Source organism: Protopterus annectens, chromosome 2.part1, assembly GCF_019279795.1.
Source record: "Protopterus annectens isolate FY-2018-M chromosome 2.part1, PAN1.0, whole genome shotgun sequence".
Classification (NCBI taxonomy): domain Eukaryota; kingdom Metazoa; phylum Chordata; order Ceratodontiformes; family Protopteridae; genus Protopterus; species Protopterus annectens.
In genome coordinates, this window is record NC_056729.1 from 1,076,864,249 (window position 1) to 1,076,888,874 (window position 24,626).

The 24,626-nt window shown below is 40.2% G+C and overlaps 1 protein-coding gene across 2 annotated transcripts in view; it reads right to left on the bottom strand.

The window, feature by feature from the left end:
• Positions 1–24,626, bottom strand: part of LOC122794328 — a 1,793,522-nt gene that overhangs the window by 1,078,941 nt on the left and 689,955 nt on the right. For both annotated transcript variants that reach the window (XM_044062632.1, XM_044062631.1), the window contains exon 9: positions 20,612–20,815. In XM_044062632.1, coding sequence (XP_043918567.1) covers positions 20,612–20,815 — 204 coding nt within the window. The remainder of the gene's footprint in view (positions 1–20,611; positions 20,816–24,626) is intronic.

Here is a 24,626-nt window from a genome sequence, read left to right on the forward strand (position 1 = left end):
ATTGGGGATCTGGAGAGAGATGGAGAAACCAGGTCCAGACCGACTGTGATCTCTGTGTGTGCTCTGAAGAGTAATTGTAGTTTACTGTGCTTGTACTTGTCATCTTCCCATTGTGTATGTCTCTCACTGGTGGTAGTGGTGAGGGCTGAGGCTCCCTGATGACTGGGCCAGTGCAGGAGCTTTACATTGATAGTACGTACTGGTGGATACAGCTGGCATATCTTATCATATCATGTACCTTCATTGAGCCCCTCTCAGTCTGCCAGTGTCATACAGGATTATTGCACAGATTCTCCAGGTCTCCTGACTATTCCTGACATATTCTGCCTAATTGAGTGTGCACCCCATACCTATATCTGACTACCTGACACCTATGGCTAGCATATCTGGTGAGCCCCTGCAGCAGAACAGCAGGTTATAGGTACTAGTAGTAGATGAATGCTGGCACTGGATCAGCAGCACTGCATACATACTGAGCATACAATGTAAGTGAATGGATACAGTACTGAATATTCAGGTACCATTACTGTATCCCCAGGGGTCTGGCATGTCACAGACAGATTCCCCAAACTATGTGGACAACCATCATGTATTGTCCAACTGGTGTCCAGAAATACACATTTGTCTGGCGGGGGGTCTACATCTATTAGGCACATGTACACATTCCACAAACATCCGGGTACTGAAGATGTCAGACACCCTATAAGGAGGTCATCTTACAACACATATGCACTGATGTCAGTTATTCTGCTTCTCAGATGTTCCAGGAATGTCCACATGCACATGTAGGAGCACTCACCTATTTGTGGGATGTGGGCTGGACGACATGGTACTGTAACACTGCCCATAGGGAACACCCAGCAGTCGATGGCAGTGATGTGTGTGGACACATACCATCTGTCACAGCAGTCAGGCCATTTCTTGTATTCCTGGTATCATACAAGGTTACTAGGCTATGGGCCCTGAGCAGCCAAATTCCTAGGCCACATGTTAGCCCATGTGTATGCAAGGCAGCAGCTGATGTCTCCATCCAACAGGGACACACGTGGTATCCCAAGGGTGTATGTGCTGTTAACCATCCAGTTGACCTTTATGCCTGTAAAGGTGTAGGTAGCTACCTTGCCTAATGTGGATATGGTGCCCCTTCCACCATAGGGTGAATGTGTGGGACACACATCCAAGTCTCCAACAAGGCCAGTACAGGTCACTCACCAAGTGGAGGTTGTGTTTGTGTGTGTGTGTGTGTGTGTGTGTGTGTGTGTGTGTGTGTGTGTGTGTGTGTGTGTGTGTGTGTGTGTGTGTGTGTTAAGAGAGTGGAGCATGACTTGCACTCGTGCAGCAGTCCCAGCAATGTGGAGTCTGTGATTGCCTGGCATGCCAGAGTGAGGTCACTTCTGAGGAGTATGTATGACACTGGGTAGTGGGTTGGTCTTGTAGCCTATAGGTGTATGGTAGATGTTTTATGGCCTGGTATTCCCTGGTAGAGAAACTGTGATGTCCCCAGCTGCTGCATGAGCTGTCTGATGCGAATGATGAATGGAGGATTATGCACTGTAATGGTCCTCACTGGAGGAACATGAAACATCAGGATCAGGAGGGCAATGCATGCTGTAATGCCAGTATGGTGACAATACCCACACACATACTGTGCTGACAGATGGCAGGGGTATGATGTGGGTGTTAGCGGTGGATAGAGTTAGCAAAAGTGGATGTGCAGGATCTGTACATAATGGTGGCCAATGTATGCGGTCCTGTGATGTGTTTCCCTGTTCATGTCTTTCAGGTGGAATGTACCACAGATGCCAACCAGCATTCTCTGAAGCCAAGACTGCAGCTATCATTAATGCACTCCGAGTACATCACAGGGTACTGTTGGAGAGGAGCCGGCAAAACCTGCAGGAATGCACTGCCCTGTGGACAGAACTGGTAGAGGGAATGTGAACAATCTGTGACAACCTGACCATACCTATGAACAGGTCCAGCACAGTGCCACTGACCTCATACACAATGCATGGCAAATGGCTGCTTCTGTGGCTAGGGATCATGCTGGCACAGGTGGATGGCCTGCTATGCAAGCACCACTGACAGCCATGGAGGAGTTCGTTGCCAACCTTGATGCAGCCACTGCATCCCAGGAAACTATACCAACATATGTTGTGGAGGTGGGTGGCAAAGAGTCAACAGCATGCAGGTAAGGCCCCAGTGGACATCACTTGAATACTGTACATTCATAGTGGTAGCCTTTGCATATCTGGATGCATATGTCAGTTTAAACTGCATTTGTGGGTGGGGGGTTGTAATGCACACAAGTGCATAGCTATTGTGAATTTCAACAATTTGGGTAGTACCCCAGCTTGTAGTGTACATGTTCAGAAATGCACATATTATCCTGTAACAATGTCACATGTCTGTGTGCTGAAAATACCTCTCCCCCAGTATGGCTGGGAAACAGCTACCTGAAGTGGATGAGTGTGGAACTGTCTTGTTGTGGCTCACCAATATCCTAGGTATGTTAAGGGGGGGTCTATATTAGATGAACAAAGGTTCATCTTAGCGAACGCTCACATGAGCGAATATCCAGATATGCGAAACTGCAGCTGTGGGGGGCTGCACCCACACCCCCCCCCCGAAATATATATTCCAACTCTAAGATCACACTACAGTGAGGAAAGGGCAAATATTCCCATCCTCACTGTACCGCAATCTCACAATTGCGGTTTCAAGTTCTACAATATTTGCTCATGTGAGCATTCACTAAGATGCACACAACTGTTACACTTAGCCATGTTGCAATATGTACATGTTCACTTGTGGTGGGGTTACTTGCAGTGCATCACATTGGTCATCACAGGAGCCTATTTGCAGGTGCTGTAATATATTGGCATGTATGTTTGTATAGGTGTAGCCACTGTGCTATACAGGGATACATTAGTATTGTGTAGACAGGTGTACTGTGTGTTAAGTGAAGGTGCATTACATACTCCCACTCCTCATGTATCTCACAGATGTATAGTATTAGCAACATTAACTGGATGTGCCAGCACTGCATGCTGTTTAGGGCTTGTGCACAGTGTGTCTGTTGTAGTCTGTGTGTTGTGCATGTCATCATTCAGAGGTGTGGCATGCATAATGCCTTTGTGCCACCTCAGCTGTATGTATTGTGTATGTGTGTGTGTGTGTGTGTGTGTGTCAGAAAACATTATAGTGCAGGTATTAATTTAAATTTACTGTCTTCCCCTCACAGGTGAAATGGGGGTTGGTGTCTCTCCCCCTCACAACATGATGTCAGTTGTTGGGGGCTGAATCTGTACCATTGGTTAACACCTCAATTCCAGCCACAATGTCCCCGCACACAGTCAGTATGCCCACACATACCCAGTCCACAGCAGGCACAGATACTAGACAGTTGGAGGGTGGTGGCATTGGACAGGCTAGTGTCGCGACTATGACATCTGTGACTGTTGACAGCCTGCATATAAATATTTTTTTTATGTTACATAGCTAGAAGAGGAAAATGGAGAATGCATTGGCTAAATATATAGGAATATTTCCAAAATATACTTAAGTTAAAGATTATTGACCAACTCAGATACAACATTAGGGGTGGTCCCATCTCCTTAAGACTTGAAGAACTTAAGAACCTAGTTAAAATTATGCACTAACACCAAGTTAATTTCTTGTATGGTAATTTTAGTCACTGTTAATGATGCCTAAATTTATTTCTCGAACTGCCAGCTGAGTTATTTTTCTGGGCTAGGTGATTAGCTATGAACCAGTTGGAAATGTAGTAAAAAAAGGTGTAGTGCAGAATTTCAGCAGTGCAATGGAAATGTCATATAGGTAACCTTTGTTCTTGTTATTTAAAGTATACCTATCAGCATACTTTATTTTAAGCCATAGCTTCAATCTTCCTTGTTCATGGTTATCAGCATTGTTTTAGTTTTAAACATTATTTTTTTCATAGTGTGTAGAAAAGGAAGGGTTAACTATTGTTGCTGATGTCATCACAGTATGTGAGTGACAGGCTCAAGCACTTCCTGGTATTTTATTTAACTGAAACTTGTACCATGAATGTTTGCATCTGAAGAAGTTTGATTTTATTAAACAAAAAGTACTTTATGCACTTTAAAACTACTGGTTGATTTCTGAAGCCGTTTTTTTTCTATTTTATTAGTTTATTTTGTGTTTTTTCGGATTGGTTTGTGTGTTATGGCATCAGGAAGCACAGGTAGTCCAAGATTATTCACTCAAACCCAAGCAAGAGTGGAAAACTGGGAGCTAACAGTTTTGATTGAAGCTATGGCAAATCGGATGGAATTATTAACATCACGTCTGGAATCTTTTAACAACCAGCAGCGTGAACTACGTGAGTCAGTGTCATTGTCTAACATAGTGCTTACACTGCATGAACAGGATGGAAGCAATGTGCAGGCAACAACTAGACCCAATTCAAATGCAGCAGAGAACAACTTGCAACCTAATGGTGTACAACAACAAAGTGTTACCAACAACTTGCAATGCTCATCAGTTCAACTAGGAACAAACCGAGAGCACCAAGGAAGTTTTATGAGTATTCAGCATGAAATCCATACCTCTGGGCTTATTGGGACTCCTGTCCTGATGGAATGGCTAAACGGAAATTTCTCTTTTTCTATGGAAGTTCACAATCCACCATGGGGCAACTGGCTGGAGGTAATGTTAATCTCAATAACAGTAATGTTGACATGCTGAAAGTCTTTGATTCTAAACTTGTCAAACTTAAAAAATTACAGCTAGAAATTTCATACTTTAAGGAATATTTACAACAGTGTATAGTACCAAAAGGCCTTAGGAGATTCCAGTATCCAACAGGCTTAGTGAATCACGTAGAATTATTACAATTATGTGATAAACAGGGATTTGAACTTCTAGAACTCATGATAAAACATTACAATTCATGGGTTGAAACCATCTTAAAAGAAGTGACTGATTTAGATCACAAAATTAAAGTGCATTTAGATTTCAACAGGCACCAATATGATTATACAAAAACTTTTACCAGCATCACCCAGTACCTCAATAAATTGAAATCTACTAAGGTTAAACAATTGCAAAGAGATCACTTAGCCTATGACAATAGTATGGCGTACCCAAGCCCACCGATATCACAAACAGGGGCATTTAACAGCAATAACACTGCCTCTATACAAGGCCCTACTCGGGTGGGTGATCTCAACTTAAGCTTTAACCTTGATCAACAAATGAACTCTCAGACCCCCTGCCAGGAGGATTTGATGGAGTCTTTCTCCATAAGGAGAAGTGAGAGAATCAATAATCAAAATGGAAGGGGCCAGCAGAAAGGTGAGGTTAACACCACACCTGGTGCAAATTTTCGGAATCCCCAACAACAGGGAGCTATCCCCAAATGAATAAATTATACAAACAACAGGAAGAACAACATGAAGTTCAACAGGAAGAAACATTAGAAGTGTACCCTGAGCCTAAAGAGAATCTGAATATCATTAAAAACAATACAGGAGACTTTCAAATTTTCACCTATTTGGAAGTTAACATTAGTCCCAAATTAGCTGAATTATTAGCTAGGGGTGTACACTTTAGTTCCCTCAAAACATATTAATGTAGCCAGACTAATCCTCAACATCAAAAATTATACCAGGAAACTAAATCTGAATATTTTATTTGGTAACAATGACAGTAACAGTTCAAATATCATGAATGCCTTACGTGTACCACGTACTTTCAACCCACCACTACATCCCAGCCTGCAGATATTCGAACGTGCATGTGAGCTCAACCTAAAGCACTTAGAGAAATTCTCTAAGAATGCTACTGTCAAGATGAACATCAGCAAATATAAGTGGGATGAAATGAACTATTTAAGTTCACTTAAAGTATGGGTTTCCAAACCAGATAAAGGTGGTGGCCTGACTATCATGGACCATCATGCATATGTGAAACAAATGAGGGACATTCTAGCAGGAGAGGCTTACCAAGTAGCCTCCCTTAATGAAATAAACATAGCTTACTGATGGATAAATATGTATTTGAATGAGTTATTCATAACAGCTAGAATTGAAGCCAATGTCTTCAACTACATGACCATGCCTTACGCTAATATCCCAAGACTGTTCGGGATATCCAAGATCCGTAAGGATTTAACCAATCCACCAATGAGAGCTTCAGTGGATGATCGAGATTCAGTCACCTTTCCATGTGAGAAAGTAGTGGATGCTAATCTGAAAAGATACTTGACAAGTAAGAGTCAAGTCTGTAAAGACTCACGGTCATTTTTAAAGAAAATTAATGAACTTGAATACAGCGGGAACTATAATTTTCTTTTGATAGATGTAAAAGACCTCTACACATCTATCCCACACTTGGAAGGAATTGAATGGATTATGGAGATGTTAAGGAAGAAAGGAGCCCCTGATTCAGAAATTGCACTTGTATCTGAGTTGTTGGACATTGTTTTATCAAATAACTATTTTATTTTTGAGATTGACTTCTACTTGCAGAAAATTGCAGTTGCCATGGGTTCCCCTTGTGGAGCCAGTTTGGCAAACCTAGTTATGGCATTCTGGGAAACTAATTTTGTATTCAATACTGAGGAATGCAAGAACCTGATTTTGTTTTATACTCGGTTCTTGGATGACATTTTTATTATGCTGAAAGGGGATTTTGTAGAAGCTAATAGATTAGAGGATTACTTTAATAATACCACATCCTTCCTGAAATTCACTCACACTTTTGATAGTGATGAAATAGCATACTTAGATATTAATCTTAGAAAAGATAGGGGGAGAAACCAATATTTGTCTAGAATTTTCAGGAAAAGTACTTATTCCAACGCATTTCTCCATTATTCCAGCTGCCACCCTTACCATCAAAAACATTCAGTCGTTAAGGGCCAACTGGTAAGGGCAGCTAGAATGATCACTTTGGATAGAGACTTTGAGTTGCAATGTGAATTACTAAGGAACATGTTTTTAGCTCGAGACTACCCCATTGACCTAATAGACTCACTTATGGAAGAGGTTCAGAGTAAGAGAAGGTCAGGCTTTTACACCCCGATTTTGAGTTTGGGAGGGGTACCAGCATCAATATCTAAAGGAAAGTGCAGGTTAGACTTTAATATGGATAGTCCAGTTACAGAAGATGATTTCACCTTGAGCCTAGTTACTACCTATAATGTGGATAGCCATCTTGTGCAGAGTTTGGTACAAAAAAAATGGGAATGGCTTAGACACGACCCAACCTTACTCACTACTTTAGGTACTTCACCCAAAATTATATATAGGAGAGGGTATAACATCAAGAACCTCTTAGAATCTAGTAGACCACACTTGATGAAGTATCCCGGGATGTTTAAGTGTGAATCTTGCAACTTTTGTAAATTCATTGAGGTAGGAAACACATTTGAGATGAACTACCATGTCTTTAGATTAAAAGACAGATACAACTGTAATACCAAATTAGTAGTATATTTAGCAAAGTGCCAGTCTTGCCCAGTATTTTATATAGGCAAGACTGAGCGTAAGCTCCAGGAGTGAGTGTACGAACACCAGTAAGCTATCAATAAAAAGAAAACGGAGAATGCATTGGCTAAACATATAGGAATATTTCCAAACCATAAATTTAAGTTCAAGATTATTGACCAAGTCAAAACCGGCATTAGGGGTAGTCCCTTCTTCCTAAGACTTGAAGAACTTGAACTTTATTGGCAAATTCACCTTAACGCGTACTACTACCCAGGTATTTATGACATATGCTCGATTAGATGTCTACTTAAATTGAAAACTTTAACTAGATTACAGAATCTCTCTTCTATGTAACACAAAAATAATTTTTATATAATTTGTATATTAATTTTATATTAATATTATGAATAATATTCATCTCTAATAGTAAGTTACATTAGTAAATATGATACTAGTATATTCAGCCTCAATTCTCCTTAAAGGTCATAGTTAGATTGTGTATTTATATATATATATATATATATATATATATATATATATATATATATATATTTTTTTTTTTTTAATTTATTTTTTTTTAATTATTGAATGCTGTATTGTGGAATTAAGTGAATGGCTTAGTATGAATGCTATAGGTTTAGTAATATGGTCATCATAGCTAGTTAAAATTATGTACTAACATCAAGTTAATTTCTTGTATGGTAATTTTAGTCACTGTTAATGATGCCTAAATTTCTCAAACTGCCAGCTGAGTTATTTTTCTGGGCTAAGTGATTAGCTATGAACCAGTATGAAATGTTGTAGTAAAAAAAGTTTGTAGTGCAAAATAAGTTTGTAGTGCAGAATTTCAGCAGTGTAATAGTAATTCCTTATAGTAATGTTACTATTCCATATGTTTATTTGTTCTTGTTGTTTAAAGTATACCTAACAGCATACTTTACTTTTAAACCACAGCTTCAATCTTCCTTGTTCATGGTTGTTAGCATTGTTTTAGTTTTAAACAGTATTTTTTCATAGTGTGTATAACAGGAATGGTTACCTATTGTTGCTGATGTAATCATAGCATGTAAGCTGACAGGCTCAAGCACTTCCTGTTATTTTATTTAACTGAAACTTGTACCTTGAATGTTTGCATCTGAAGAAGTTTGATTTTATTAAACCAAAAGTGCTTTATGCACTTTAAAACTACTGGTTGTTTTCTTTAGCCATTTTTTTTTTCTATTTTAGTAGTTTATTTTGTGTTTTTTCGACTGTTGACTGTGGCCATAGCCAGAGAGCTGGTGAGGTCCTACACAGGTGGATTGACAGGGATGCTCAAAGGAGGACTGCTGTCCATCCAGCCCATGTCAGAGGTGTCACAGTAGGTGTCACCTCATGCATGTTTCGGTCTGTCATGGAGGCAGAGGTACATTCTGAACGGTACACAAGACAGATTCTCAGGGTCATGGTTGCAACGCTTCCTGCCATGCATGATGACCTCCGCGGCATTGGTGATTCTTTCCATTATTTTGCCAATGTTGTGGATAAACGGTGGGGTGAGACATTGTCAGTGCTCAACTGTGCAATGTCTCTGCTTGAACATGTGATGGGAGTAGGGCATAGGACATGTGGACATATGACAGCAACAACATTGGCTGAGAGGCCACGTGGCCATGCACATTCACACTCCCATAGTGGCAGTATCACCAGCACTACCAAAGGGAGAGTACTGTCCACACCACAACATAGCAGGCCATTGTCACATGGTCCTGGCCAGTCCTGTGAGGGACAGGGATCCAGCAGACAGCAGTCACTGTCAGGGAGTAGTACCACATCTGGCCTTGTGCCTGGTGGTGCCAATGACATTTCTGGGAGAACCAGTTCACATGTCTGTGGCCGGAGATGAACTGTACATCCTGACATGTATGGTTGGCTATCCAACATACCCCAGTGTAGGGCTGGCACATGGCTTGACTGTTTGCATGCACACACTCACAGATCACTATCACATGCAGGTCACCACCAGACAAACATAGCTCCTCTTTATGCCCCAGATGAACACCACCCCTCCAGACACACACACACACACACACACACACACACACACACACACACACACACACACACACACACACACACACACACATGGTGTCAACTGTATGGCCCAGTCTAGGTCTTTGGCAACCCCACACCACACACCGTGCATGTAATCATGACTGTGCCACATCCCTGTTATCCATACCATCGAAGCAGGGACGTGCTACCATGGGTCTGATGCACAGGGTGAATACAGTACAGTGTAGTAATGTTATTCTGTGTAAGGTGCTGTCTGCTGGCAATTTTCATGGGTACACATCAAAGCATATGTATCTCTCTATCATGATGCATTATTGCAGTTAGTACTGCTTGCTGACTGTTGTCTCACATACCTTATTCTGTTTCTGTTTCAGGTGTCTGTGTGTGTAGAGCCTGGGGAGCTGCTAACATTACCACAGCCGAATATGGCAGAGTGGAAACACAGTGACCTTTTCTTTGCCAAGGTAAGGCTGAATATGTACATGTTTACCCAGGTGCATATGCATGCAACAGTGTGTGAAGAACAAAGGGGGCAGACAGTGTAACCTTGCATGCATTTCCCTTGACACAGCTAGCTAGCCTTTATACATGTCACCTAGGTGTTCCACAGGACCACAGGTTCAAAGACACAGAGGAGGTTACTCCAGTAGTGGCCCAGGGTCCCTCACAAGGCTTGCCATTACTTTATCCCCAACAGAATCATCAATCAGCACCTGTTACCCCTGCCATTGCTGGACACAGGCTGAACCCCAGGGGCAGATGTATTTTTTCCTCATTCACTCAACCTTGATGCAGTTTATGAGGGTATGCATGGTACTGTGTTTGACATGTTTGGGTAGTGAGTCCCTCTTGTAGTATGTTAACATTGTTAAGAGGGTAGCCTCTTTTAGCCAAACCTGACTCTCCAAGATGTGTTTCAGCTATCTCATATACAAGTCAGGCGTCTTGTACCAGTAATGCACATGGAGTTATAGTCTCATACACTGGGCATATGTTGAAGGGCTGAGCACAACATTGCCATCTTGGCATATCACAGAAACCTGTGGACAACCTGACATGTAACCAGTGGGCCAGTACTGATTACATGCTGTCTCTGTGGAACAGGTTTTGAGGCCATGGCTGACCTTTGTGGGTGTTAACACAACCTTTACAGTTTCTGCACATGTCTGCATAGGTGCATAGCAGACTGGTCATGCTGCTAATGTATTGTTGTACTGACTGAGGACTATTCAGAGATAATATCCACCTTTTGTCTGGATAAGGTCCCTTTACCTATGTGGTGAAACACACAGAGTATTCTTCAGTCATGTCAGGAACATCCATGGCAAAGGCCAGATTTGTTCCAAATCATTCTTAACAGTATCACATACACTGATCCTGTTGACTTAGCCAACCTGCTAGGAGATAGGTTCAGCACAAACTTCACCCCCTGTCCCCCCAAAGGCCCTTTTGACATCCCAGATACATGTCCTGCACCTCACATCTCTGTAGATCAAGTGCTACAGGCCATATCCATGGTAAAACAACACAGCTTCCATGGGACCTGATAGTATCCCAGGATGTATTCTGCACCATCTCCAGTAAGAACTGGCTTTGCCATTGAGCAGCCTATTCAACCACAACCTAAGAATAGGCTTCATTCCAGCAGAGTGGGGAACCGCCATTGTTATCCCCTTGCACAAAGGTGGTGCCACTACTGGCCCTGGAAACTATCTCCCCATTAACTTGACAAGTCTGATCTGTAAAGCCATGCAGCATGTAATTATGGATCTCCTCAACATAGACATCAGCAATCTCTAAGCACTTGAGTCCACCCAGCTCATATTCATGAAGGGCACATCTTGCCTGTTGCACCTGGTTGACTGCTTTGAGATTGTCACCAAGGCCCTGGATGAGGAAAAGTCAAAGTACATACAGCTTACCTTGACTTGGACAAGGCCTTTGACACAATCCCCCACTTGGGCATCATTGAAAAGCTAACACAACTTGGCGTAAATCCCTATCTCATCAGATGGGTGGCCAACTGGCTCACCTACAGGACACTCAATGTCAAAATAGGCACACCCACCTCCAATAGCACACCTGTCACTAGTGGAGATCCTCAGGGATCTGTCCTGGGGCCAATACTGTTTGGCATCTATTTCTTGGAGGTACAGGCAAAGACAAAAGCCCTCTGGCTGATCAGGTTTGCAGATGACTGTAAATTGGGTGCTGTCATTGACTCTTCATATGATGTTAACATACTGTAAGAGGGTCTCACAGCAAGTAATGACTGCTGCCAAAGTCATGGTCTCAAGCTAAATGCAAAAACATGCATCATAATGCCATTTGGCAAAAAACAACCCCTACTGATCACCACATCAATGGCAACCCCAAAGCAAGCAACCTCTGGTGAGAGACATGGACACTCAGGTTGATACAACCTCCTCAGGCCCTGTAAAGTAATGCAGTATGGGGGGGACCAGGGTGGAACAGGCCACAAAATGGTATAACCAACACGCATGCACATGCAGTATCAAGATTAGAACCTCTATCTGTCTAGTTATTTGTATTATAGTGTTACGCAGTTATTGCACATGCCATAGAGCTTATAGGCCTGAAGAGTGTCCGATGGTACTTCTAAGGAGTCTGACATCAGCAGGCCTTGTAAAGTATGGTAATGGGAAGTGTACTGGGTAGAGCAGGCCTGAAAATGGCATACCCAACACAGACACAGACAATATGTTTCTTACACACACACACACACCCAGTTGCCAGTGCTGAGATTAGAACTCCTACTTATTTAGTTATTTGTACTATAGTGCTATGCAGTTATCGGATGTGCCATGGAGCTTATATCCCTAACAAGTGTCCAAAGGTACTTCTAAGGTGAATGACATCAGCAGGCCTTGTGAAGCAGAGCAATGGGAAGTGCACTGGGTGGAACAGGCCTCAAAATGGTATAACCAACAAACACATACAGGGGATATGTTTTTCACAAACACCCACACACACACACACACACACACACACACACACAGTTGCCACTGCTGAGATTAAACCCCCTATCTATGTAGTTATTTGTACTATAGTGCTACACAGTCACTGGACATGCCACAGAGCTTATAGGGCTGAAGAGTGTCCAAAGGTACTTCTAAGGTGAATGGCATCAGCAGGCCTTGTAAAGTAGGGCAAAAGAAAGTGTATTTTGGGTGGGAAAGGCCTCGGAAATACTTTAACCTGCAAACATAATTGCCAGTGCTGAGATTAGAACCCCTAACTACCTAGTTGTTTGTACTACAGTACTACGTAGTTATTGCATGTGCCACAGAGCTTACAGGGCTAACAAGTGTACAAAAGCACTTCTAAGATGAATGACATCAACAGGCCTTGTAAAGTATGGCAATGGAAAGTGTATTTTGGGTGGGAAAGGCCTCAAAATAGTTTAACCTACAAACACACACACGTGCACACACACACGCACACACACACACACACACACACACACACACACACACACACACACACACAAAGGTGGGTGATGTCATATTACAGCCCCTACCTCACTACTATCACCTTCATACTGGCACATGCCAGTAGTTACAATTGGTGTGCAATTGTCTGTAGCAGGACATCACTCTTTGCCTTTCAGGGTGTCTCTCTTTCTATGACTCTCTCTCTCTCTGTCTGAGTCTCCCTCTCTGTCACTGTCTGTCTCTCTCCCCCTGTCTCTGCCTGTGTATGATTGATATATTTGTATATGTTACCCATATATATGTGTATCACTCTCAACAGATACAGATATATCACATATGAGCCACCTACAGATAGTTGAGGGTAATCCTGTGTGATGGGGGTGGGGAGAGATAGTTAAGCTGTACACAGTTGTCTGTATGCAAAGGCATATATGCACAATACAGTTATGTAGTCTGATATGGGATTAGACATGGGCTGTAATTCTCTAAGTGTAGGAGCATGCCCAATATGACCTTCTATAGTAAGAGTGGAAGTCCATTCCAGACATAACTGTACTCCGGTCCAGGGTTTTGTGTGCTACAGCCATACTTCTCAACCTCTTACTGCAAGAAATCTGGACAAAGGCTGTCAAAATGGGGGGTCAATGGGCCACACATAGGGACATATTTTAAATATTGCCTCAGTATCCATTACACACCATATTATGGATACTTTGGATGAGTTCAATCTCTTGGGTACTGAGGCAATCGAAGATGCCAATGCGGAGGTTAAACGGCTGAGAAACGAGGTTTCGCAACTCAGAGGAGAATTGACTAAATTAATTAAACTGTTTTCCCAAAAGGAAAATTACTCATTGAACACCACTGGGCAGTCTTTTATGGGTTCCCAGTCCCATTCTCATCCAAATAAAATCAATTATAAGAGTACACAGCAAGTTCCAGTGTTCAGCAACCTCTGATGAGAATCCAGGAACTGGCTATCGGATTGGTCAAGCAGGTCAAGTGACAAGAGGTCCGGGGTTACAGCAACAAGGAAACACGGTAGTGAGTGAATGGAGTCCAAGTTTGAATGTTTCTTTTGGCTCCAACAAATTGGATACTTGTTTGAGACAGCAGTGCAATGTGAACAGTATAAACAGGGGTGATGTCAACCCGGTTCAAGGTACTGTAAATTTGCACAATATTTCTGGTGCTGGATATAATAACTGTAATGCTTTTCACAATAGTGCACGCACTATGCAACAGTGGAGTGAAGGAGGACAGAGTAATGTTGATTTGAATACTAAATCTGTCAATTTTTTTATCTAGGCAGTTTTGCTTTGCTGGAAACAGTAGTTCAAGAACAGACAGTGTTAATGACATTGATGTTTTTGGGGTCTACTAATTGAAGGATTTAATATTTCAACTGGAAAAGAGACTTTTTAAACTGAAAACCCTACAAATGGACATAGCTTATTTAAATCAATGTATGTCCTTAAAAATAGTACCACAAGGTTTGAGATTATATAAATGTCCTTTTGGTGTTTTTTATGATGATGACGTGATAAATCATTTTGTATAATTTTTTTGATGAAATGGGGATGGGTTTCCTTAATAAAACAGTATATTACTATGAAAAACAAAGGGAAGTGGTGGCACACAAAGTGGAAGTGCTGGATGACAAAATTAAAAAAAGACCTGTTGTTTATTCAGTATAATGCATTGTATTTCAAGGTTTTAGAGAAGGTTGAAAGGCGTTGTTACATATTTCAAAAGAAAAAATGAAAGTTGGAGAGAGACCAAAAGAGCTGTTAAAGTAAGCAGGTGTACCCCACGAAACATTTGATGAAAAAAAAACAGGACCAGATTAACAATAGGGAAGGGAAAGAACTGATTAGTTATAGTGAAGTAGTCAGGAGCAGTAATGAATGGAATATGGATGGGGAATGGTTAAATGAAGGGCAACAGGATTTTCCAGTAGTCAGACACTCGGACTCGGAGAGACTCGCTCAACGTTATACAGAGAAGGGGGAATACAACAGGAATTACCACCCATGGAAGAAGAATTTGTACCAGAATGGGAACAATTACAGGAATTAGTTCCAGCAGAACAAAGTGCTGTGAATACCAAAAATGGCTTTACTATTTACAATTACATGGATAGGATTATTACTGAGGATTATTTTCAATTGTTTTCCACGGGGATAAAGTTTATCCCTTCAACAAAAGGAGATTTGGTAAATAATATTATGGCTTTGAAATTATATACTAAGAAGTTACATTTTGATATTATGTTTGGACAGGAGAAAAAAGAAAATACAATAGGCTTAAAGGGAGAAATATCCTTACCCAAGGAAAAGAGCACTTATAACCCCCACCAACATCCTATAGGGTAAGCTTTTGAAAAATTAGTTTTAGAAGATATTTACAATATCTCCAAGTCTAAAAACAGGAGACAGGAGAATTTAACTAAAGAAGAATGTAATATTTTGATGGATTTAAGGAAGGACATGTATAGTCATATTATGATTCCAGATAAAAGGGGTGGGGTTGTATTGTTTAAGAGTATGGATTATTCAAATGAAATGCAAACTGTATTATTTGATGAGACAACCTATTTAGGGGTGTCCAAAAATCAGATCAATATCTCATACTTAAGGATAGATTTATACCGTGAAGAATATTTACTTAATGGAAAAATAGACTCCAATTTATATAATTTTTTGTATAGAAAAGAGCCAATAATACCGGTATTTTTTGGAATACCCAAGATGCATAAAAATATACTGAGACCCCCTTTTATACCTATCGTAGCTGCAAGAGGTTCCACAATTAATCCTTTCACTGTTTTAATTCATACCTGTGTACTGCATGTGGTTGATAATACCCCACATTTAGTGAAAGACTTGTGAGAATTCCTGGGTTTATTAAAAATGAAAATATGGGCAAAGGAGATTATCTTTTCTAATGGTGGATGTTAAAGATTTGTTTACCACAATACCTAAAGATGAAGGCCTTGCATTTTTTGAGCAAATTTTATTCCGGGAATTGGAGTTAGAACATGACATGACAACTTTAATTTGTGAACTGATGGCTATTGTATTGGAAAATCACTTCTTGTGGTTCAAAGGGGAATACTATCAACAAATTAAGGGGGTTGCCATGGGGGCAGTATGTTCCCCGGTGTATGCAAACCTAGTTCTACTAGGTTGGGAAAATACTATGTAAAGGATTATCCTTTTGGGGCAAAATAAAACTGTATTCACATTACCTGGATATATATTTATTTTTTGGCAAGGCACTGGTCAGGAAATATAGGAATATATACAATATTTAAATTCCAGTACAGATTTTTTAGATTTTAGATATCAGCATGACACCAAGGGTATTAATTACTTGGATACTTATATTTCACATGGAGAAAATGGATTTAAATCTAAAATATATAGAAAGAACACCTTTTGTAATGCATATCTACATTTTGAAAGTAATCATCTACTATGGCAGACGAAAAGTATTGTACAGGGACAAGCTATCAGAGTAGCCCAAATTACTTCACATGTAGAGGATTTGGGTCCAGAGCTTGAAAAGGTCTCCATTATGTTCCAGGAGAGAGACTACCCCAGCGATTTAGTGGATGAGATTAGTAGTGAAGTACATGAAAAGTGGGGTACTTTTTATAAGCCACTTTTAGGGGTAGCCTTTACCAAGAACAGTAAGGATATGGTTAATACTATTAATCATCAGTTCAAAGGATATGATAGAGCATGTGTTTTACAATTTAATCAAAGTACCAGTAAAATAAAAAAAGCCCTGGAGGCGAATTGGAATATTTTTAGAACCAATAATGATATATTCAGGAAAGTTAGTGAAAGACCAATATTCATTAATAAAGCTGGGATGAATCTAAAAAAGTTATTTGAAAGTAAACTAGAAGGGGTAAATCAGTTAATTCCAGGAACCAGAGCATGTGGTATGTGTGCACAGTGCTCTTATATAATTAAGTCGAGTAGTATAGATCTAGGTAATCATTTGAAGAGTAAAATATTTTTTAAGAAGGGAAATTGTAGCAGTAGTAGAATAGTCTATCTGGCAGTCTGTATGACAAACACCTATTTTTATGTAGGTAAAACAGAATGTATGTTAAAAAAATAGAATCTATGAACATATCAATGGTTTAAAAAATAAGAAATTAACTAACGCCCTGTATAAACTTTCCCTTTCTTGTTTGGGGTTTACAAAATGTATGTTCGGTAATTTGGACATAATAAAGGTAAATCTTGTGGCGGGGGAGGGGGGGTGACTGAAAAAAGAAACACAGTGGCAGCTCAAGTTAGCTGCAATGATCCCCCTGGTCTAAATGACACTATATCAATTGTCCTTATGTTAATGGAAAGAGCAAATAAATTATGAATAATTATTTAGAATGCATTTTAAATAAATTTGTATGTGAATGTAAATGTCGTGGGACAGGGAATTGTATTTGGGATTTTTTTAGTGTAAAATTGATTTTATGTGGATTTATTACTTTAATTTTATCCAAAGGGTTAAATGGATTTTACATTTGATGATGTAATAAATGATGTCACTAATGGAGTTTATATAAATGGAAAAGTTAATGTGATGTTTTGTATTCTGATGAAGTCTCTCTAAATGAGATGAAAGCGCTTAATACTATTAAATTTATTTGTTGAATATCATTGTAGTATGTGCAGTGGTATAACGGATAGTTTTTATATATTTAAAGAATAAGACAGTCATCAAAGTCAGCACATGCTACAGATGTAGGCATTCCAGTGCTGTGTTCTATATTGTGAAAACTTGCCGTGCTAAGAGCAGCACTGTTCAGATGCTGTGGGATCGTTGTCAACTCAAGTCGGGCAACACACTTCAAGGCAAGTTTGTTGTATTGTAGCCCAGCATGACAGAGCAGTGGAATCAACATAGAAAACAAGTTTGAAGTAGAACAGAAAAGCGCACAGGCTAACTAACACTAACTATTCTCTATAACCAGTACTAATTCTGTCCAGAAAAAACAATGGTAATGCCTTCTCTCACCAAGAGGAAAACAGCTCAAACAGTTTAAGATAAAGAATTAGAAAAAAATAACAAAACTTTCAAATTAGCTCTAGCATGCTTTAATGTATAAAATAAGTAAAAAAAAAGTTTAGTTTCTAGATGTTATGGAATTAATTTTGGAATCAAAAATGTGGTGGTAGAGTTCAAAGTAAGTTTGTTGTGCTGTAAACCAGCATATTTAATCAAGGCAGATTGGAAGGCATCAAAAGAGTGCATTTTCTTATTTAAATTCCTAGCATTAAGGAACACTAGAGTGTTATTTGCCAGAGTCAATTTTTTATTTACTAGGAAATTAGAAATCACACATATACACGCCCTAATGGCATCCAAGGATAAAGCCCTAAATACAGCACAGCCACCCTGTGGTTGATTCTTGACTCAGACACATCATGGCATGGGTGGGGAAGGCCACACATGTTGTTGTCCTTGGTAGAGAAAAGGGAGACAACAGCAATCAGTGATGCCTGGAGATGAGGGAGGAGGGGTGGCAGCTTAGTCATCCTACTTATGGCAGGCTTGTTGTGGGAGTGAGGGCTGGGTAGAGCCAATGCCCATTTATGTTCATCACAGGCTGTCACAAATGCACACGTGGTGGAGAATGCATAAAGAAAAACACTTCCTAGGCAGCAGTACGACAATCCTCCAGGATTTCTTGATCTCCTGTCTGTCTCCAAGCTGGTAGAACAAGTCTGAGGAGAAAATGACAACTAGATAGCCCAGGTGATTGAGAAAAGGCACGAAGAAGTAGTTGATAGTCAAATGCTAGAGAGACAAAAAAAATAAAAAAGAAGAGCAGCTCATATACATGAAGTGGCTTTTTGCCAAGAATGTTCATATCTCAGCCTCAAAGTGCACAGCACTGACAGAAAACTACTTAGCAGCATAAAGAACCAGAAACTCTGTGAAGGAGCATCACAGACATGGACTGCCTGTTTAAATTCTGAAGGCTGCAACTGTTACCCTCAAAATAGCAGAAATGACAATGCAAATATGGGAGAATATATACATCAGATCTGAGCTTGTGGTAGCTTAGACCATTTCTCTTACTGACAGGCAGTAGCATAGCTAAGGTGGGGTGAGGAGACTAAATGCCCTTGGTGAAAAGTGTTAGGGGCACGGATAGTTGATCCCAATATCTAATGCAATACCATCTTTTAAAAGCCAGTATTCCATTTGTGGTTAAATCTGAGCACTGTAGTGCTCTTTGTGTGGTCTAAACTGCTACAATGTAGAAACAGTTTGCTGCAGTTTAAAAGTTTGAAAAAAAACTTTTTTTTTTTTTTTTAACTAAAATCTGAGTGCTGTAGTATTCTTTGTAGTCAGAATATAAACTGTAACAAACTGTTTGCTACATTTGTAGCAAGCAGTTTGCTACAGTTTATAACAAGAAATTCCCCACAAGGGAAGTATATTGTGCATCAGACCACCTGGTTGATCCAGATGATAATGCAATAGAAGGAATGTCCTTTTTTTTCTGATCTTCAGTAGAAGAGCTTGGGGGGCAAGGAACTGTAATAAGCTAGTCACTAGATTCAATATTCAGCAAAGTGTTTTTTTTCTTTCTTTCTGCTCTTCACTTGATGATGTAAGGGGAGGTTTGTGGTACTGGTGGAGGCCACTGGCTGAGCTAGCTGCATTTCTGTTGCAAGGTTCTGTACCTCAACTGCACAGATCAATGGCAGGTATGTGTATGAATTCACCTCTTTCATCAGTAGGTGCAGGAAGAGCAGTTTTGAAATTTGCTGTTTATATCTTTGCCCCTGCAGCTGTCAGCCATTAGAGGTAACTCACAATGCATCCTTCATCTCTCTCTCTAACCTGTTAATCTCTACCCTACACCTTTCATGCTGTCTCCTTCAGAGGAGGTGTACTCTACACCCCATGAAAGGCAATGGAGGAGAAATTGTGGGTTTAAGCAGTCAAGGGAAGAGAATGGAGAGGAGTTCAGGAAATGCAGCATCAGTCACACAGTTGCAAAGAGAGTTTTCCAACTAGGGAAAGTGAACAATAAATGGGTAGAGATTATTGATAGCACATACATCACTGTATACAGCATTAGACAGCCTTGCCCAGCAATGCTGAATTGGTACCAATATGTCATATGATCACAGCACAACCCTCTGGCCACTAGGTAAACCCTAAGATTATCATGTCAGAAGTCCACACCTTCTATCCTGAAATGAGCAAGTTAACAATTATTGTTCATTTACATCACCCTTAGCAAGCTCTTCCATCTCCAGAACTTCTGATGTAACTCAAGTATTTTGAGTTACAATCAGAGCTCTATCCTTGTTTTCTGGAGAACCAAGCTTAGCCTTTTTTAACCTCAGTTTATTTTTCAAACTGTTGGGACTTGCAAGCCAGACATTAAACTACTGATAAAGAAACACAGATACATGCAACATTGTACTATACGTGTATCATAGTTTGTGAAAAAGAAATAGCTGAAAAATGTTTCCCAGGTGTTAATCTTCAAAATTCCATCTTTAAATATTACATACAGTAAAAAGGGAATGACTAAGGATCTGATAATGTAACAGCCACATCTCCATCTGACAGACATACCTGGCACTCCTGGCACTGGCGGTGTAGTAGTTTTTCCAGTTTCCACCACATGTTCACATGATCCATTTGAAGGAATGTTTCTCACACAGTTGCAGTTGCCTTCTGTTTCATTTGAGCATCTTCCATAATAATCACACATTTGGCTATCCCATATATAGCCACTTTCACAGGTACACTGTGTTAAAGTATTCATGGTGCTGCAAACTAGGGAAATAAGTGAAAAAATTAGCTAAAAGTGCAAGAAAAAATGTACAAGTACATGTGTCATGTAAGTACAAACTCTTACATTTCAAATTTAAAATGTCAACTCTTCAGAGCATACCATTTGAAGGAATGACAAACTACAAGCCAAAAGGCAAAAAGTAAAATGGTAACTTCAAAGAACAGAAATAGCAAAGTCATATTAACTACATTTGTCTCATGTAAGGATTCATTTTAGGGATCTACTTCTGTTTATTGATGCCATACTGTAGATTGCCATACTGTTGTTCATTGGGTACTATTGTAAGAAACATACTTGTGATCCAATGTTTGTCTTTTCGGCTTTTCCCGGTTAGGGGTCGCCACAGCGGAACTCCAGTCTGCTAATGATTGGCAGTAGATTTTTATGGTGTTGAGTTGCCAGCCCAACGCCCAACCTTCAACAAAGGCACGCCCATTCACGCATGTCTTTTGAACGCCACTCTTCCGCGGGGAGGACATACAGACTCCACAGAAGGCACTCCAGCCGAGAATCGTACAGGAGAACATCTTGCTGTGAAGCAACAACACTACCGCTGCACCACCGCGGCTTTAGTGCAAATACTTTGCAGTGAATTGACTGTTTGGCAAAACTGAACGCACCTTTTTCCTTAGAAACCTACCTAGCTAGTTCTAAGATATAGTTACGTAATAGGCCCAGCGTTTTTTTTAACAAGTCACTTTTACACAAAAATTATGTAATAGCTTATAATGATAATTGTTAGAATGTAGGAATTACTGAAAATCATATTTTCTGTAATTAATCTGCATAACCAAAACTATTCAGCCTTTTTTAAGCATTTAACATATAAACCTATGCATATTGTTTTATGTCACAATTTATAGGTTTAGTGGTCTTGCAACAGTTCATTTGAAAACTCATTGTCTGTGATTCCAAAAAGGTGTAAGTGCAGTCATGGCCAGCCCTTCGCTGTTTGCTGTGCGTCCAGTTAGAACTGATGCTCATTAAGAGTGAATAGCAATGGAAGTCAGTGTATGGAGGTAAGCTTAATAAATATGCCACTCTTGGCTACATCAGGGTCTGTGTGAATAGCACATACTACTAGAGTGTGGTCACAGGATAAGATGAACCATTGCAGTACATGTCCATTGTACATGCTCTTCGATAAGGCTTTGCACAATCCCAAGCACACAGTAGCTACAAGATGGATATGTAATGTGTAAGCCTTAAAGGGCCATGATTTGGGCATGTTCATATATTTTTGACAAGATGAAAAAGTGTAAATGGGAATTTAAGAAAGAGATGAAAAGGGGAGTAACTAGAGAGTAGAATGTAAGATAAAAAGCTAAGGAATGACCATGATGGAGGTTGATAAGGTGGAATATTATTTTTGTCCAGGTGACCATTTTTCATATATGGAGAGAAGTTAAGATGGGGAAAGAAATTAGTGAATTAAAAGGAAGTTAAAATAGTCATGAAAGGTAGCAGCAGTACACAAACAAAACATACAAGGCAGACAACAATGACAGGGGTTGTGCTAACACAATTAAATGAGGGTGGAGGACAATGGCGAATGAGGCATTAGACAGACAGAGGGAAGACAATGGTAAGGTGGAGGATTATACAACAAGCAGGGGTGGGCGTAGACACAAAAGAGAGGGGAACACCTGTATGAGGGATAGGATGGGGTTGTGCATCTGTTGTCCCTGCCCCCTGTGAACCTCTCTTGGTTGCCTTGCCCCTGATCCATGGCTCACATGGTGGAACCAGTGCTGGGCATGGATGTGACTTTGGCCAGTGATCTTCCCCAATATGCCTGCCAGGTGCAATGGGTGACAAAGTTGTCAACTCAACTGGCACTACTACTGGTAGGTATAACAATATCACCATCAGGGCTACCTGTGCTGGATGTTGTGTGTGGAGCAGGAGGTGTGCAAGTAACTGTGGCAGCCTATGATTCGGATGTTGTAGGGGTTTCCAGTATTGGTGGTGGTGGTGCTGCTGCTGTTGCATCCTGTTGGGGGGGGGGTGGCTAAAGATCTTGCCTGAGGGATGGTGCAGGTCTAGATGATGTTGCATGTAATAGTAAAATAAATGGGGAGAAAACAAAAAATAAAGCAAATAAATGTATGTAATCGAAAGGATACTGACATGGAAAACAGTACAGACACAATGAAACTGACACATATTTATACTATGATAATGCTACAGGTACTGTACTTAAAGGAATAACAAACACACTTCACAATTTGCCAAGGATCTTAGCAAACACAACTGAAAAAGGATTTGAACCCACCACCACCCTCACATGTCTTCTGAAAAATAAATCCTTAGCATAATGAGATTCTTGGACAATCCAAACAAAGTCTCTAATTCATCACACAGTAATGGGATGTCCCAGACAAATGTACATACATGAAGAAAAATGCTGCTCAGGCATACATTCCCCATAGAGGTACTATAACTGAAGGAATTTCAAACATACTTTCCTAATAGCAGTGTACAACCAAGTGTGGGAATACAACACAAACACATCATCATATGTACTCTATAAGGCAAAGCCTTAACATGCTGAGCTATATCTTCAGTACAAGGAACAGAGATTGACAACAACCAAAACGGTGGCCACCAGGTAGCTACAGTAGTGAGGAAATCCTTCTGTGTGGCTCAACATATAAGTAAAGACATGGTGCCAAGATCAAAGGAAGTCATAGTACCATTGTACTTGGTCCTCATCAGGCCCATAATTAAGTATAATGCTCCCTTTTGCATGTACCTAACCATGCACTTACACCAACTGGAGTGGCCCCAGAGGTTTCTCATTAAAAAAGTACAAAGCTAAGACACATACCTTATACAGACTGACTAAAGGCTGTAACACTTTACTCTGTCTTATATTGTTTATTGAGAGGGGACTTTTACCTGACCTACAAGGCATTCTCCAATACAGCCCAATGAAATGTTACATATTCACAAAAAAAATTATACAAGGGTTACACTTTCCATGGACCTGAACCTTATTTGTAACTCTAACAGAATGTGCTGGGGAGACGGATTTGTATCCCAAAGGCTACCTCGTCTATGGAATAAACTTCCCATCTTTGTAAAAGAAAGCCTGTCCCACACTATCTTCAAAAAGAATTTGGATAAATGGATGGAGAACTGTAAATTCACTCCTAGGATACTGCCCATGCCCTTATGGACTGAAGCAGTCTGTAAAATGACTGAGGGCTCCAACACCGAAAGATCCACTACCCTGATGCTACCCCATCTCATATCTGGGCTATTAAAATATAATATTGTCATATCCTCTTTTATTGGATAGGCTTGTAAAGGCTCTTGTGCCATTATCCTAGTAATCACCTATGAACTTATAAAGACAGGACTCCACTCAAGAAGGCAATATCCTCAAACCAAGTATACAGACAAAGAGAATAAGAAAAATTTCCACAATGAAAAAATGTAGCTCATGAGATTTTTCCCCCTTCTAATGTTATAGGTACTATAATGAAACGGATACCTCAAATTACATCACAATACACCTGCAGGAGGGGCTGTTGAAGTGAAGAGCACAGAGTTGAGTTAAGGACAGAAGTCCTAGGAGCACTACATCGGAATGAACCTTTACTTTTTTTTTTTTTTTTTGCTACTCACCTCAAAGTTGAGAACAGAGATCATCAGGGAGAAAGAAAGGATAAAAACAAATTGGGAATTTTTTTTTTTTTTGCTCCTCAACTTAGCACCAGACAGAGGAATGGCACTGGTGCTACTTGAGCAGGATACAGCATTCACATAGACAGCAATACCATCCAA